Source organism: Lepisosteus platostomus, chromosome 12 (genome assembly GCF_059453375.1).
Source record: "Lepisosteus platostomus isolate fLepPlt1 chromosome 12, fLepPlt1.hap1, whole genome shotgun sequence".
Classification (NCBI taxonomy): domain Eukaryota; kingdom Metazoa; phylum Chordata; class Actinopteri; order Semionotiformes; family Lepisosteidae; genus Lepisosteus; species Lepisosteus platostomus.
This window is the reverse complement of record NC_142622.1, coordinates 22,283,503-22,301,260: the sequence shown is the minus strand read 5'-3', so window position 1 is coordinate 22,301,260 and position 17,758 is coordinate 22,283,503. Positions and strand designations below refer to the sequence as shown.

Sequence of the window (17,758 nt, the reverse complement as noted above, 5' to 3'; positions counted from 1 at the left end):
TCAGATGCTGCAACAGTCATTGTAGCACATGCAGAACCACTCTGTAACTTCAAATTCATACACTTGAAAAAAGAGAGGAATCGGTCGATTTTCTCACAGAACTCCAACACCTGTTGTAAAACTAACAACTTTTTTCATTAACCTTTATATTGGGTCCAGTGTGATACGCTGGAGAAATTCTGAATGTTGTGGCTGTTCTGCTTGCCTTTTTTCATCACAATTGGATTATTGGATCAGAAAAATGCTGTCACCACTGCCACTCCAAGTTCTGACACCCGAAAAAGGCTCCACAGTCAAAACCTTGTGTTTCTTTTCTTCTCTTTTCAGCATGGATTAGACCTTTATTTGTTCCTTTGAAGCCTAAGCGTTGTTGCAGCTACCTACTTGAACCACTCCATGTTCTGTTTGGTTGAACATCATGCAAACAAAATTGTAAAAAAATAAAATAAAATGATAATAATAATTTATTATAATTAATTGCATATATTATTATTGTTGTTGTTGTTGTTGTTGTTGTTGTTGTTGTTGTTGTTGTTGTTGTTTAAAGTTTCCAAGTTCCTAACTTCCCAGCACATTGCAAACTTGTCAATCGAACTTTCTGGTGTTTGTAAGTTTGTGATAGCCCAGGCCAGTTTGTCTGTGGCTACAGAAGGTGGGGGTGTGTTCTGCACGCTTGGTTTGTTTGAAGGCTCTTTCTGTTTTGCTCCTGCTGCCCACTTCCTAATTCTGTTCTGATCTCTGTCCTGCACCATAACTGTTTTTCCCCTTCCCTCTTCTCTGCTGAGCTATGCCTCCCTGCCCTTCCTTTGTCAGATGTCTCCACTGGCTGTAGGTTTACCATCATCCCTAATGTTTTCCTCTCTCTGTCTTGCCCTCTGTCCCATCATCACTCATCATGCTTCTGCACCTTGTGTCTCATCCCACTGCTGTATCCAGCCTTCCAGTCCTTTGTGTTCAAGGACAACTGTTGGTCTGATCTCCTAGACTCTACCTGCTGGTGATGCTCCTCAGGCCTCTTGGTTTTAAATGAAAACAGAGTGTTCTGATGTTTTGGATTATTAACTTGGCTGTTATACCTTGGATCCCTTCACCACTCATTAAAATTCTGTTTTAGACAAAACTATTAGTTATATTTTTCTTCTGCTTTAATTTGAGGGTGGTTTAGCACAGTGGACTTGTACTTGGTGTACTGTTGGTTTGAGTCCCCACTGCGATCACTGTTGTTGTACCTCTGAGTCAGGGACTTTACCCCCAGTTGCCTCAGTCCACCCAGCTGTATGAATGGGGACTGACATTGCTGGGGGTAATCCTTGCCAGTGACTGGCCTCCAACTCAGAAGGAGAGTTGTGAAGTCTCTATATAGCCACAGAAACCAGGATAAATTCAGGCCTGATAAGCCATAGGGTTAGGCTTTGGAAATTATGGTCTATAATAATTTGGGAACATTCAGTATGAAATGTTTGAAGTTTTGCTTGTAGACTGTAATAGTTTTGGTATTCATTTGTAAACATATGTACGTACACATTGTATGTGCTCTTTGTATGAACATGGAAATACGTAATAAATATGTTTAACTTTATTTCTAAATAGCTTCTAATAGCTGATGTGTGGTGAGCATTCTGGCACACTATGGCTGTCGTCGCATCATCCAGGTGGGGCTACACATTGGTGGTGGTGGAGGGGAGTTCCCATTACCTGTAAAGCGCTTTGAGTGGAGTGTCCAGAAAAGTGCTATATAAGTGTAAGCAATTATTATTATTATTATTATTATTATTATTAAATATTTTGTGATTTCTGATTTGTGTAAACATGAATGCAAGTGCTGTTTTAAGAGCTCTTTTGCTAAATGCAATCGTTTTTTATTTTACAATTTTTGTTAGATATCACTTTATACCTGTCATAAACCGTTTGGGAATAAAACATATATTCAATCTTGTTGCAGCTAATATTCAAGGGCTCTTGATGGATCGACTAGCTCGGCGATTAGCAGGAGTGCCTGTATCGACGCAATCTATTGCGACAGGTTTGGCTTTCGGTGTAGAGAATTGTGGGAAGATGGCGACAGTCGTGGGTTCTTTGGAAGAGCAGGCACTGAAGAGGAAAGAGAGACTAAAGGCGATTAGGAATAAGCAATTTCAGGTAAGACTTCAAGCAGAGACAAAACGAGTGAAAGAGAATTGGTCGGTTGATTATTTGGGTCCGTCCATGGCTGGAGACCTGCTGATCTGGACAAATCCTAAAGATACACAAGACTCATCCACCGCCAGCTAGCTTTTCCACTACAACGTGTGCCGTTAATTCAGTTTGCGCTGCTCACAGTACCGACCCGTTTAGATACTAGGCCACTCATTCATAGTATTGTAAGTAATCTGAGCATTAATCTAACTAGGACGTGTTTTAAATGAGCTGTCACTAAATATGTTTGGGCAATAATAATATCTTTGCTAGAACTAGCTCGACATGAAAGCGTTTAAGAACGACGAGTTTAACATTCAATAAACTTGTTCGTGGTCTGAATTGTCTTCTAACGATTATTGTACCGATATAATTTGCTTTTTGCGGTGTTGGTACTGTATTAGTAAGAGATTGCCACAGGAATGCGAGGTCCAGTTCAGAGGGCAGATAAAGAACGTCATAGCTCAGCAGGTCTTATATTATTTTATAATGTAAAATAAGACATTATTTTACTTACATTCTGCAATTTCACTCACGGGATCAATAAAGTATCTATCTATATATTTTAGATTGCGTCGAGGATACTTCTTACACCACTATAGCTAGCTGCTGCTTGTCTGTTAATCATTGACTCAAGGCATTCAGCTAGAGTCGAGCTGACTGCATATTTCGCTTCACTGAAAGATGAATGACATGCAGGAGAGTAAAGAGGAACACTGCATGAAGCAGTCTGGAACAAGTTCTGGTAGAAAACTAATGAAGAAAGCATTTTATCCCAGGTATCCCCATTTCAGATTCCATCAGGCGGCTTTTAGGAATCAACATTCACACAGTCAAAACTTTCCCAAGCAAGTCAGCAACAGAAAAAAACCTCAAGTAGATAGAGAACATGATAATCCAGATTAAAAATTGTAGTTGCACTGAGAACAAAAGTTGTGAAATTTCCAGTTTAGTGCAAAGCCAGGGGTGTATTAATCTGCATAAAAAGCAGTAGTGGTTAATGCCAATTCAATTCTTTTCGGCACAAGCTTCCCACTTCATTTTTTTTTATATGCATGACTTCTAATTTGTACCTTGTGCTGTCTGTCTTGTAACAATGTGCATCTTATGAACAAAATCTTGCTGCCAGTTTTCTCACTTTCTTTGTTTAATTTGTAGCTCTAAGCATTGTTGTGGGACTTTGGACAAGAATTTCAATATCTCAAAACTATGCTGGTGTATACAGTTTTGTGAAAAAATATTAATTTATTTTTTAAGCATTTTTGCCACTTCATATGATCAGAGATTCATAGGGGTTCTAGTGATGTAAAAAGGGAGTCTAAGTGAACTAATATTGCCAACATAATATCACCAACATATGATGCTTGTATCATTTATTTAATACCATCTAACATCCAGTGCCCCTGTGAGAAAGAGTTAATTAGGCTCTTAGGCTCAGTTCCTGGTTCTGCCACTTAGAGCTGCAATAACTGCAACCAAACACTTCCTGTAAGTAGTAATCAGTCTCTCTTATTGCTGTGTATGGAATGCAGTTTGTTTTGTTTTTTTGTCAGACATAACAGTGGAGCCCCAAAAGTTCCACTTTTCACGGATCTGTTCATAGACTGTTCCTCCAGAAGACTTGAGGGTCATCCTGGTGCTTTTTGGCAAACTTAAAATGAGTATCAATGCAATTGGCAAGCAATGGTTTCGCCTGTGCCACGCTCCCATGAAACTGTTCTTACCCAGTGCTCTTCTGATGATTGAATCATGAACACTGACTTTAGCCAAGGTTACGGTGGCTCGTAGATCCCTGGATGTTGTCCTGGGGTTCTTTGTGACCTCCTGGGCTATTTTACTCTGTGCTCTTGGAGTGATTTTGGCCAGATGGGAACTCTTGGGAATATTCGCTATTGACCCAAATCTTCTGTATTTCGGGACCATGCTTCTGGCTGGTTCGGTGGAGCCACAGAGTTTTACAAAAGGTTTTGCAATGTTTTCCAGACTGATAAGCATGAATGATTTTTTCAGGAAAATCTTTTGAGCGGGGCAGGATGTGCCTCCGGGTTTTGTGTGGTGAGAACTTGACTGTGAAGATTAGAGGCAAAGATTGTGAGATTTCTGTAGAACTATAGAGATAAATCAACCCTGATTGTGTAATAAAATATTTATCATATATCCAGGTAAATATATTTTAATGCTTTTCAAGCTTACTTTGTACGAACAGTTCTTACAGACTGGATTCAAGGTGCAGTATTTCTGAAGCGGGTGGCCTAGAGAGGTGTAACCTATGTCAGAAGTAGGTGGGCACTCTGGATGGAGTTAAAGTGCTGAAGCACACATGGCTATGTTAGCCCACTCTAGGTCTGTCCATTACACAGCAGGTTGCTTAGATGTCACCTGAGATCAGTTTGCTTGCGCGGGTTTTTCAGTGGAAGTGCACAGAGGAAACCTGGGCAATGCTGTGTTTGGAATAACCCTGCCCCTGACACGCCTGGGACAGGCTCCCTACACACGTGTGAATGCGTAATAAAATGTCTCCAACAGCTGTTCTTCTGACTGTGTCTGTTGGGCAATCAAGGAAAAAGAACCTTGTGCAGAGGTTCCTGTTTAATAAGCTCCAAGATCTGTAGATTAGAAAACGTTGGCATTTTCGCTTGTGCCAGAAGATTGGTAATGAGCCAGCTGCCTTCCTTTGTGAACTCGAGGTTAATGCCACAGATGCTTGTGTGAGCATGCTTATGTGCACAGTTTGGGTTTATTGTTATTTTGGCTTCTGTTCACTGAAGCTGAGGGTTTTCCGCTCTGCGAGCGTTGCCCTGACTTTTAGGAACGCCAGAGGCTTTTGCATTGTTATATCAAAACGAGGGAACAGCTTAGTTTTTCCAGGAAAAGCCGAGGAAGCTAGCATCCCAGCCCATTTATCAATTTCCCGCTGAGAATTTTAAAGGGGCAGCAGTACTAAACTGCCCAGTAGAAAGCTTCTGAAGATTAGGTTTAGCTTTTATTATCCAATTTTTACCACCTGAAGAAAAATAAAGTGTTTTTTTATTAATCCAACCTCTGAGTCCAAGTAACGTTTGCCCACGTGAGTTGGTGTGTGCAGAGAAAGTGTTCCTTTCCTGTTTCCAGCACCACGTTGGTGATAAAGAACTCATCAGACCAGTTGAAAACATACTCTGTCAAAATAACATGGAGCCGTGTTAAACAGGGGTGATTCTCAACAATTCATTAAGATTCACGATAAAAATGGAAAATATTTTTTTTAAAAAAAGAAGCTCTAGAATAAGAAATTCGATTTTATATGAGATAAAAACCATCTCAAGAGCTCTTTGGATTCCCATAATGCACCACTTTAAGGAGGACAGAACATTAAAAAGCGGGCGAGTTGACCATCCTGGACCTCTATAGAAAGTGTTATGGCTCAGTGGTAACGTGTCAGAGCTGAGCGTCACCACTGGGGCCTTGCTTCTGCTAGTTAAAAACTTGTTTCTACTTTTTATGGCCAATACATGCTACTTGTTTTTGGCTGCAAGAACTGGAATAAAAGATATACAGGATGCACAAGACTTACAGGTTAGATGTGTTCCAGAATGCAGCACAAGTTGGGGGTGGTCTTTCCGTGTGGGTTGTGAACAGTCCTGGGGCTGTACTTATCAACTTTGTGCACGTACACATTTCCTTTTAATCTGTGTGTGACATTCAAACGCAATGTATGAGATTTAGCAGCATGGGAGTGTTTGTGTGGGACTGTTTGTAGACTTCTGCACCCTCTGGACATAACTGTTCATTCCTGCTGCTGGGTGGTTGCAGCCCGCCCAGGGTTGAAATAAATGTCCTCCAGGCGCAGGAGTGAATATCTGTGCTGTAGAACATACCACCTTTTCATTGTGATAGAATGATGGAACTGCAAGAAACCATTGGGTTTTGACTTATTCTCGATAAACATGCTGCCACTCTATAGTAAAAATCAGTAGCAGAAAAATGCTGAAGCAGGATGTGAATATATAAATAGCATCACAGTGTAATTATTTTTCACACATTGCTAACAATGGTGATTTCACACTTCTCTCTCTGTGCCCTTTGGGAAAGTAACAGTAGGCTTTAGCATTGTTCACAGCATGCTTTTTCTGCAAGTGTTGTGTCCTCTTACTGATGGAAAAGTCATGGGTTTTGCGTGATGGCTAGTCCATTTCTGGATGGCTTCCTTCTCTGTATTTACTATTCTGAGTAGGGATCGTGGAATATCAGAAGAGCTCTTCTGTTGATTCTCGGGTACTGGGACACCCCTAAAACAACAGGCGGCCAAACTCAATCGCTACTTTCAATACGCTGTTAGGGAATTTGAAGGCTGGCTGTGTCCAGACAGTAATCATTTGCAGCAAATGACCTCTTCTGAATTGTTCCAGCAAAAAAGCCCAGCTGTATATGTGAGAGCAAATGTACATTGGTCTGGATAAAAGAGTCAGCCAGATATATGGGTAATCTGAGGTTACTAGGCTGAAATGCTGCTGTCCATTTTTTAGACACTGCTCAGCTCTCACCATCACATGTAAATTGATTTGATTATTTCTATTGTTTGGTGGGTGGCATGGAGGTGCTGGGTCCCTAGGGTCTGTTGTGGATCTGAGGTGCTATCTGTGTGCAGTTTGTATGTTCTCCCCACATTTTCATAGTTTTCCTCTAGGTGCTCTGGTGTTCTCCAAGTCCATAGAGATACTGGAAGGTTAATTTTTTTCTTGGGAAAACTGGCCAATGGTGTGAGTTTGTGAGTCTCTTGTGTCTGAGTGTTCTCTGCAGTGGACTGGCGTCCCATCCAGGGTGTATCCTGCCCTCTCCCCGTTGCTTGCTGGTATAGGCTCCAGCTCCCTCATGACCCTGAACTGGATAAAGCCGTTAGACGTTGGACGAATGGATGGATATTGTTAGGTTAGCCCTAAACAAAAGCTGCAGAGGCGTTCCGTATGGACATATGTTACTGCTCAGCAGCACAGGGGTGCAGTATCCCCTGGGAGGATTCTCTTACCTGCCGTCTCCATGGCGGTGCAGGGGCCATGTTACCATAACAACCATTTCAGGGATCACTTTGCCTTGCCTGCGAGGAAGCTCACACACGCCGGCACGGCTCTGCCTGTGCTGCACTGGGCCAGGCCTTTCCGAATAAGAGTCTGTTGTAATGATATGAATAGATATGTCTTACTTCTCGATAAAGGTCTAAGCAGACTTTTGACTATTAAGTGGCGGTTGTTTGCATAGAGATAATCTCTGATCTTAACTGTTGCCTGCCCATCCAGTTTTGATCTTTGCATCAAAGGAAGATTGACTCACTCTCACTGTCACAAAGCTTGACTTTTCTGTAAAGAGTTAATCAGTATAGTCTTGCGTTGTTTTCTTGACTCGGTATCTGACTTTTCACTGACCACATGAATGTCAAAAACGGTGCTTGCACCTGTCCTTCTAAATACAGCCGTCACCACTGTTGAAATCATCAGCTGATGGCAAAATACCAGCAGTGTTCTGCTTTGTAGCTGTTGGTTAGGGTATTAAAAAGGAGGGGTCCCAGTGTTGTATTCACACCCTGTAGAGTACCCAGCAGAGAAACTGTGCAGATCTGTCTGGGGAGATGGCGTTCTCCCGGGGAGAGCAGTATTGCCTGTCCTGCTGGACAGGTTTGATAAGCCCACGCTAATGCAATGTCATTTATCTGAAAGGGGAGAGAACCCGAGGATGGGGAGCCGGAGAGCAAGAGAGCGCTGGAGGAGGCAGAAGAGGAGAAGCACAGGTGAGCTGCTTCCCTGGGGGGCTGTATTTAAAAGGGTGTTTCACACAATGAAGTAATAATGCACTCTGCTTAGAACCAGTGTAGTTTTTGTTTGCAGCCTGTAGCATGTGGAGAATCGGTACAGTGAAGTATTGAGCTAATTAAGCTATTTGGCTGAAAATACAAGGATGGGACAAGAGAGGTGTAACTGAGCCAGTAAGTCCACTCTCTGCTGCAGGCAGAGCTCAGGCCCACACTGGTTAACTGTCCTGTAAGCTGCGGTTCAGTGTTATCAGTTTAAGCAGACAGTGCCACACAGACCAGTTCGTTTCTGTAAACAAGGGACTGTGTCCAGCTTGAACATAGGATAGGTTGAAAAGAGAAAAAGTCAATCAACCCATCTAGCATATTTTGTATTTCGTGGCTAATTTATCAAAGGGTCTCATCCAGGTGTTTCATGACAGAAGCCAGGGTATCGTATTGGCTTCAGCAACATGGCTGCTTAGCTTGTTCCATACTCCCACCACCCTTTGTGTAAAGACATGTCTGAGTTTTAAAGGAACTGTTATATAATCTCTATTTGTATCCTCTGGTTTCCACTGCTTAGCTACTTACTGTTGAAGTTGTCTGAAGCAGTGAGGCATCCATAAAGGCTTTGGTAGTTATTACAGTTATTTGATTATGAACTGTGGGGAAATTGTTTATTTTCATTATGTTGCTAATTTAGCAGCGTAACTCAATCAAGACTGGAAAAGCACCTGTCAGAAGGTTTCTAGCTTTATGGCTGATCTAGTGCATGGCTCATGGACAGATTCAGTGTGTCTTTGCTGTAAACTGACTAGAAGTATATTCCCCTTCTTGGTTTTATTATGACACCTTCACAATCAATCATGTAATCTATGATTGCTTTGTTTCAACGTGTGGGAGGTTACAGCTGTGACTCATACATACTTCCTGTACTTCATACTTGATTTTATGGAGGCTAGCAGACACAGAGCAGAGTCACTAATTCCAACACCCTGCTAATAGTTCATGCCGCACAGTCTCCTGCTCTGTAGCAAGCTAAGAAAAGACTGTTGGGAACAAATGTTTTGACTTAAATGTCTGTCTGTGTGCAGAATTTGCAGACATTGAACAGCTTCTCATTAGCGTGCCAGAGGTTTGTCATTGCTCACTATGGCGGGTGATGGTGATATTATATGAGGGATGACAAGGAGATGGGGGGGATGTGGTTTTGAGGTGTGGGGTCAGCCAGTGTGTGGCGATGACCCATTGAGCCAGGGGGAGTGATAGTGATGGCAGGCTAGGCTGACACCGAGAGGAGCTGTTCCCAGCGAGGGGTATGAGCAGAGAGAGTGCAGACCTGCTCCACCGTCCTGTATGCTCCCCAGAGGGCTGTGGCATCGTCCCTGTCCTGCCTAAACGCTCTTCAAAACACTGATCAGTCTCTGGCTTGAGCTTTTCGTGCTGAGAGGTGTAATGGTAGGTGTCCATGCTCACTCTAGGATAAGGAAGCTACTGGAGGATTTTTCACTTCTTCAGATCTGCGCATCATGTTGGAAGAACCAACATGAGCAGCAGAAAAGGTTTCAGTAAGACCTGCAGAGGAGCTTGGAGGCCAACAAAGATTTCTCAAGCTGTTGTCTACTCTTCCGCAGGCTCCTTTTCTGAAAATTGTGAAGCTCCAATGCCAGACTGTAGATCCATACCTAGCAAGAGGCTATTAGATGATATGAGAAAAGCTTTTTTTACAAAAAATTGGAAAAATGGAGCTTACAGGATTAGAGCACTAGGTTCTAATTAAGTTCTGAGTCTGCCCTTAATTCAGAACTAAGATACGTGCTCACTCGTTATTGACTTGCTGATCAAGGTATTTTCCCCTGATGTAAACAGTGCTAAGCTGCTTTGGAACATGAGGAAAAAAGAAACTGGATCAATGCCAATAATTAAATAATTGAAATATTATAAAAACTGAAAAAGTCAAATGGATCACTCATCCATTTTAAAGGCTCCTATATGCACCTTGTAGCAGAAACTTTTAGCACGGCAGAGTGCAGTAACTTAATTCATTTCCTCAGAGGCGCTATGCAGCGTGTCACTGTTAGCACTGAGTTTCAGGTCCCTCTGTTGTGTGGTAGAGGAGAGCTGGTTAAGGCTGAATGGCAGGGAGGGAAGGAGGGAGGACCGGAACTCATTATCTGTTAGATAAGCTGGAGGGAAATTAAGTAGTGACAGATGCACCACCTCCCACTCTCACACCAAGCCTCTTGTCAGTATCCAGACCAAGAGCAGCGGTCTCGGGGCCTCACTGTGTGTGTTTGCTTCAGAAACATCAGCTGAGCAGCCTGCATTTCAAGAGCATCTATTTTTGTGCCCAGCAGGAGGAGCATTAATCTGAGAATGAACTCGGCACCTCTCAGGCTTGGAGGCCAGGCAAGAACTGCGTTTGACCTGCACAAATTCAAGGCCCGTGCATCTGTCAGAATTGAACCACATAGTGCAGTGCAGTTCTTTGGACACTGATGTCCCACCATGTTGTGCTGAAGCTTTTAAATTATTTCTAAAATGGCTCCTAATTATATTGCAACAAATTTAGAAAGTTAGTATCAGGAAATGGCAAATACATCTTATTTGAAGTAAGTGCAGGGCATTTTATTGAACAGACATAAGTAAATCCATTATGCAGTATGCTGTTAATATTTGTCATTATCAGGATGGCTCAATGGGGTCTGCTGTGGCACAGGTTGGGTAGAACCAAGAGCGGTCAAAGTTTAAACCAGTACAATCTGTACATCTGCAGCACATGGTTTGCATCAGGTTGCAGGTCCTTTCTTGTGGGATTGTGTCCCTTTCTTCATATAAACCCTTGGCAATCATATTCCTGTTCAGTGGTCTTGAACTCTACATGACACACTTCATTCCTCAAATGTTCAATAATGCTCAAATCTGCAGCGTCCACAGCATAACTGGTCCATTTTAATCTTGAAGAGAGCCTTTGTTACACGAGCAGTTTGAAGACGGGTTGTGCTGTTGGAATTCTGTCCTATCAGGATGATGTTGCAGGAATGGTAGCAGGTGAGGTGCCAAGACTTGAGCCAAACCGTGCCACGCCACCAGAGTGCCATGAGGCCCTTGAAGTGCAGCTCTTCAACCACTAGAGACTCTGGACACTTAACCACCCCATCAGTCACAATAAGGCAATGTGACTGGTAGTCTTCCAGATCGTGGCTTGAGTGTGTTCGAATCATCTTGTCAGGAAAGAAATTGCAGACTTTGAACACCCCCGCACAACTGTGCGCTGACCTAATGTAGCCTCTGTCATAGTGATGGCTTTAGGGAGCTGTCCTGTTGATAATTGGGGCACATCGGTGATTCTCTGGTTTCTCATTTTCACCATGTTTGATATTCAACAGATGAAATCATCTGATAACCTGTGTCCAGTCATCTCTTTCACTAATGAAGTGATTAGGTGCTTATGGAAAACATCATTTGATTGTACTTTGGTCAGTCACGAATGATCAATTAATACCCAAAAGCCACATAATTCAGTTTTTCTAAAAAACACATGATTTTAGAGTTTCTTATCATACATGATTAGAGTGGTATGTTTCTCATGGTGCTCAATATAAAATCATCATTCAAAATTAAAAAAGGGCCATATTGAATGTGCAATATCCGTGACATAGTTCAATGGAATATTTGAGACATATAATATTTAATTTTAACTTTATATTTAAACACCCCTGCACACTGTCCATGAAAAGCAGTGTGACGGAGCAGAGCTCATATTAACAGACCCATTCTGTCTTCTTGTCCTGTGCAGGTCCACTGTTCTGAGTGCTTCTGGGAGATGTCCTCCCCTGTTAACCCCATTCTGCTGTTTGCTTCAGTCTGGGCTGGGAGCCTTTTACACGTCCAGTTTATTTAACCCCTCCCTTCCTGGGCTGAGCCAGCACAGGCTCTTCCCACACTGGTGAGGTCTCACAGGGCCACACAGAACTGACTAAATTCGCCTGGATTGGTGTGTCACGATTGCCCTGTCCAGTGTTTCTACACCTGTGGTTTCTGTTCTCCATATGAATTTGGACAGAAGAGGAAGGAGATATGAAAATAAAAACCACCAAAACAGGCCAGATGGGCTGAATGGCCTCTTCTCATTTGTAACCTTTCTTATGTAATAAAAACAAGAAATAGGAAAGATGAGATTATTTGACAAAATATTTATTTCCTGTTCTAGGATGGACTCAGGATATTACAATAATCATTACTGGGAAAGCTTTGAGAGCTGGTTTTCATTTCCTTACAAGGCTAAATGTCTTACTCCATATGCTGTTTCATCTCCCATTCCTCAGTCTGAAGCCCCCTCACTGTCCGCTGTAGTGATGAGTATGAATTCAGCAATAGCAGATTAGCAAAGTGCATTTCAAGAGGGTTCTGCAGTTCTGTTCTCAAATTTCAGCTCCATCCCTCTGTAAATATATATTTTTTCAAATCCTAACTTTACAGTGTACTTTCAAAATACGTTTGTCAAAAATTCATTTAAGACTTGTTTGTAGTAAGGCTCTTTGACGTCTGAACATGTAATAAAGGGAGATTTAAATTTAGAGGAGATTAAAAAGTTTGGAATCTTAATTTCTTTTTCACTGTAGTTCTGTTTGCACTGATCCTCTGGAAATCTACGTTGTTGAGGATTGAAATTTGCTTATGAGCTGAGACAGGACATGAGTGGAATGAGATGAGGGAGAGGAGTCATTCACTTAAAAAATACAATTTATCTCTCTTGATACAGCTTTTAAAGGTTATAATTTGAGGGAGGCCCAGTGTGTCAGTGAGTTGATCCTCCCCAGCAGGGTTCTGGGATGAACAGTCTTAGCTCAGTGCATCAGTCTGTTCATTCTCACAGACTAGGGGAAGAGGCTGCAAGTTCTGCCACCTCCCGGAACTGGCTTTCAGTACCACTGGATTCCTCAGCTGTGCTTCTTTAAAAATGCCAGTTTGGCTAGTTGCACAACCTGCCCACATCGCTTTGCATACTTTCTCCATCCCTGAAACTGGTTAGCTTTTCACTCTCTGGCTTGGCGCTGTAGCACGACACTGCTGAACAGGCTCCGGCCCAGATCTCTGGTGAGGCTGCTGAGGAATTCAATAACACTATCAGCACTAATGTAATTCAAAGACATTTAGCACCAAGGTGCTCAATAACACTGCTGCCCTGGTATGTAGCTCAAGAGCCTGATGGTGATGAGAATACATGTTCCAGATGCAGTGTGTTTACGTGAAGATTAGTGCTGTTTGAAGAAAGTGGAATAGGAGCAGAGGCAAGGTATTAAAATCAGGACAGCTGTTTCCACTCTGCTGTTCCGCACATTGTCTGCCTGTTTTGTGAATTTGACAATGGCGGGAGTGTTCAGCAGCACAGTGGGATGCAGTGTAGTCCATGAAGGGTGCTAAGAATAAATCCATTTAAATGGCTTTAAATAGGAGGAACGTTCCTTTCAAAAAGGCAGTACGTTGGGATTGTTAAAGAATCGGTTATCTGCTTTGATTTCAAGTTTCAAGCAAAGCTCTGGCTGGTCAAAAGGGGTCGTTCTTCAATTTTGTTATTTTTATACCGTTCTTGTTTGTGCCTGTGACATTCCTCATTGTACTGTGGCACTTCTCAACCCTGCTGACAGTGTTCTAGGTGACATAGCGTCATTTTAGCTGTTGTAAGTCTTGGTGTAGTAGCAACCTGTGATGTGGCTGTGTTACAGAGAGCTGAAGCTGAGGAACTACACCCCAGAGGACGAGGAGCTGCGACAGAGACAGGTGCCCAAGGCCAAGCCAGCCTCAGGTGAGGAGACACGGGAAAATAGCATAGGACTGGCAGGCAAGAAACGCAATGGGATACGTTAGTAACACAGATGACAGGACACCAGTGAAGATATCCGTGGCCACATAAGGAACGGTGACAGTCAAGTTGCACAGAGCTAATAATGAGGACACAGCTAATAATGAGTGCAGCACACAGCCAGGGGATAATCCTAAAATCTTTCCTGTGTTTCAGTGGAGGAGAAGGTGAAGGAGCAGCTGGAGGCAGCCAATCCTGAACCAGTGATTGAGGAAGTGGTGAGTGTGGAACAGACTGAAACACCAGAAGTAGATATGTAATGGAACCGGTAGACTTTAACAAGTGAGGAGGAGCCATTCGGACCTTCGGTCTGCATTGGTTTAGAAGCTAGTTGATATGAGGATCTCCTCTAGCCGTTTCTCAAAAGAAGCCATGACGCTAGTGTCGCCTTAGATCTTGTGCTTCAGGGCTGCAGTGTTTCTGTGTTTTATTCCATTCTGAGTTTTTAGTCATTCAGTTCACCTCATTTTGTACGAAATTCAGAATATCTGCAATCTTTAGCAGGTGTTGGACTTGAGATCCTGATTTTGGAGACCATTGTTTTAACAATATAAATGTGTGAACATCAGTTAGACTTAATTGAACTAGAATGTCTTACTGACCTGTAATATTTCCTTTTATTTGCCTTAGGATTTGGCTAACCTAGCTCCCAGGAAGCCTGACTGGTATGGGCTACTTTTTTTCATTTTCTGGCTTGTTTTCTCACTTTGCTCCTCATAGCTTTCTCAAATTTCAACAGATTGTGTCATGCCTCATATTTTCTGTACTAAAGGGACCTTAAAAGGGATGTGGCCAAGAAACTGGAGAAGCTGGAGAAGAGGACACAGAGAGCCATCGCAGAGCTCATCAGTGAGTGCAGCATGGAATTGGTGTATATTGGCATGTTGTAAGGCTGGAAGCCAGGGAGCTGAAACTGTATAGATCTAAGCGAAACTGTGCTGAAAAGGTGTCAAAGCAAATTTAATGTGAGCATTTGTCTTCCATTTTGTTTTATATGTATTGTATTAGCAGTTTATATACTTGCTCATTATACTTTAATATGGTGGTTATGTCACACATTAGTAGTATAGTATAACTGCTTGAGTAAGTACTGATGCTAACAATGGCTTTGGCGTATTGCTTGATTACTGGGTGTCAGGATGCCTGCGGTTTGGACGTTTGACACTCTCTCTCCGCAGGGGAGCGGCTGAAGGGCAGCGAGGAGCAGCTGGCAGCAGCAGTGGGCGCCGTCAGGGAGGGCGAGGGCGATTCGGACTGACGGCGCCGTGCGAGGCTCCGACCGGGGCTGGCGGCGGCTCCACCAGACGTGCCCTCCTGGCGCGTGTCACCCAGGCCGCATCCGACGACCACAGCCTCAGGGTGCGTCCCTGTCCTAGCAGACGACAGGCAGAATAACGTTTTGCTGCCAGGCCAGGTTGCTTTTAATGCCGTGCAGACTGTTGACGAGCTGGATCTCTGTCCCGGTGCCCCCAGCTCTGTGGGAAAGACAGCCAGGGCCCGCAGCAGCAGCTGTTAGGACACTGACACCACCGCCTGCTGCTCACCCAGAGGGTGTCATGTTTGTACAGTTTCACAGAAAGCAGCATGACAGGACAGATCCTTTCCTTTGTGTTTTTCTTTAGAATTGGTTTTTGTTTTGTTGAGAATTTTGGCCTGTCTCTTTGTTCTGGTCAGAAGATGCCTGTAATCAAGGTGTCTGGCATGGCTTCGGTTTTTCAAATGAAGTCATGACGCGTTTGGGTGTCTGTATAGTGTTTAAGATACTATTCTTTGTGTACAGATTCATCTTAAGAATCGCTCAGGACAGGGAAAGATTGATACCATGAACTCTGAGGCAGGGTGAAGCCAGAATGTCTTTGTTCCTTCAAGACTGTTAGTGACATTTTGTACATGTATTGAATTTCAGCTCTGTAAATTGTGGTTTAGAAGCTTGGTAAAATAAAAGTTTCTGATTTTCCTATTCTGCATTTGTCATACTGTTCCTAGTGTGAATGTAAGAATTTTTCTTGTTTAAATCCAGTGACTGCATTTGTTTTCTGATGTTAGATCTTAATAAAGTTGATGCTGGTCACACTTTATCAAGCTTTTTAAAACCATGCTGTACATCAGTCAGCACCTGCTCTTGCTTGCCGTCATGTAACCCCCTGGTTTTGTATACAGTATCTAGGTATCCAGTTTCCTGGTGGTTTCTGGTTGCTGGTGTCTGGCACATACAGCAGGGCCTAACCACAGTGTCCTACACACTGACACACTGAGCCTCTTCCAATGAAATAAAAAGAAATTGCAAAGACAGTTGTTTAGGAGTTATTTTTTACCATATGTAGTTAACTGAATTTGTTTTGTAATGAAAGTAAAATAAAAATAATTTGACTTGAGTTTTGATTGTGTTACTTCCTTAATGAAGGCGACCTAACCAGTTTTGCCTTTAATACTGTACGTTTAACGTGATCTCATTGAACAAATACTGCTACCACTATGAGCACAAATTAGTTTTCTTAACGACCTGTAAAGCTTTGGTACACTTAACCTTGTTGACACTATTCACATCCTGGTTACCTCTCAAGCCCTGTTTTGTTAATTTTCACTCTTGTAACAGATTTGCATTTAGGATTAAATCACTATTTTTGTGAGACTTGATTGGGCAAAGGTAATGGCAACCTGTTTAATTTAAACCCTGTGAAAATCAAAAATAGAAAACACAGAACAGCTGGCAGGGCCTACTTATCAGGAGAAGAGTGCCTTCGTACCATCAATATCTTGGACAAATCTCAGCTGGACTCAACTTTAGGTCAGAAGACCCCTCTAGTGATGAATTAAGGTTTTGTAAAGGACGCTAATGGCATCAGCAAATGTGATGTACAAAGTGCTAATCATTTTGTTTAACAGACCAAATTATGGGAGGTCAAAACGTGATGACATGGTTGGAGTGTCTAGCTACTTCCGGTCTCCGCGTTGCAGAGATCGATGGCAAACCTGACTACATGGTGTTGCATTGTTCAAGTCCTTGGACCTCCCTCGCCTCTCTTCTGTGGTCTCACCCTGACATGACACAATTCCAACGGGGCAACACAGGTCTTCATCCTGTTGGTTTTAGCAAATCAAATACCCCAGACTTCAGCCCCACTGAACATTTGTGGGATAAGCTTGATGAAGTTGGACAATATATCATCTAAGACTTCGAGGCCAGCGAACAGATACATGAATGGGATGGAATCTTACAAGACAGCATCTGAAACCTAGCTGGTGCAAAGCATCCATCATAGATGTACAGTTTGTATTTCGTCCAAAACTGGCTTTTTTATGTACCGTATGAACACGCAAATATTAATCAGCAAATGGAATTTACTTCATTTAATATTCATGTCTATTCAATGTGCCACAACAAGATTTTTTGCAAAGTGAAAACTTTGTATGTTGTAGGTATGTGATCAGTTTCTTTTGATGCACACTAGATTGAGTGCATCTAAACATATAGTACTGCATTTCTGTTTGGTCAGCATAATTTGTATGTTGGCCTGTAGCTCATAAAACCTGAAATGTCGATGTGTTATCACTTTTTACCCTCTGAGAGAACACAGTAGACAGTAAAAAACAATCTACTGGACCGTAGAAAAGTCCACTTTGTCCTGGTCAGTAATCTCTGCTCTTCCCACTGATCTTAGGGATGGCGATGGCGTGGATCAGTCTCAGTGCTCTAGGGGGCGCTGTCTCCTCTGTCGGGAGCTCTTTTTGAGGACCGGGTGCAGCCCATACCTGCACAGAGTAAAAAACCATTTGGGCTGAATGGACCACCTGTCTGTGACCATATGAACACGTTTGATCGCTTCTGAGGGTCGTACTAAAAACTCTCTTTTGTGGTTAAAAAGGAGAATATCTGTTATTTCAGGATAATATATCCCAATGTAGGATAGGAGTCCTGATATGAAGTTAGTGTAGACTCAAAAGTTTTCTAG

General features: G+C 42.6%; 2 protein-coding genes across 2 annotated transcripts in view; one reads left to right on the top strand and one right to left on the bottom strand.

Moving 5' to 3' along the window:
• The first annotated feature begins 2,010 nt into the window (after positions 1–2,010).
• ccdc12 (coiled-coil domain containing 12) lies at positions 2,011–16,180 on the top strand. The gene is made up of 7 exons (XM_088601388.1): positions 2,011–2,139; positions 7,866–7,936; positions 13,669–13,748; positions 13,962–14,023; positions 14,436–14,470; positions 14,578–14,654; positions 14,984–16,180. Exons 1-7 carry the CDS (start codon positions 2,056–2,058, stop codon positions 15,061–15,063), a joined length of 489 nt encoding a protein of 162 aa, XP_088457514.1. The 5' UTR covers positions 2,011–2,055; the 3' UTR covers positions 15,064–16,180.
• The window catches only part of LOC148651290 (cyclic nucleotide-binding domain-containing protein 2-like), a 17,339-nt gene continuing 15,754 nt past the window's right edge, over positions 16,174–17,758 (bottom strand). The window contains exon 14 of the mRNA XM_088601387.1: positions 16,174–17,558. Within this exon, the coding sequence (XP_088457513.1) occupies positions 17,436–17,558 (123 nt within the window). The 3' untranslated portion in view covers positions 16,174–17,435. The remainder of the gene's footprint in view (positions 17,559–17,758) is intronic.

What these genes read in the sequence shown, in the direction of transcription:
- ccdc12 (XM_088601388.1), top strand. Translation starts at nt 2,056, where the DNA reads ATGGCGACAGTCGTGGGTTCTTTGGAAGAGCAGGCACTGAAGAGGAAA. An exon ending in TTAGGAATAAGCAATTTCAG is followed by an intron (nt 2,140 to 7,865) that starts GTAAGACTTCAA and finishes TTTATCTGAAAG; the next exon opens with GGGAGAGAACCCGAGGATGG. An exon ending in GCAGAAGAGGAGAAGCACAG is followed by an intron (nt 7,937 to 13,668) that starts GTGAGCTGCTTC and finishes GCTGTGTTACAG; the next exon opens with AGAGCTGAAGCTGAGGAACT.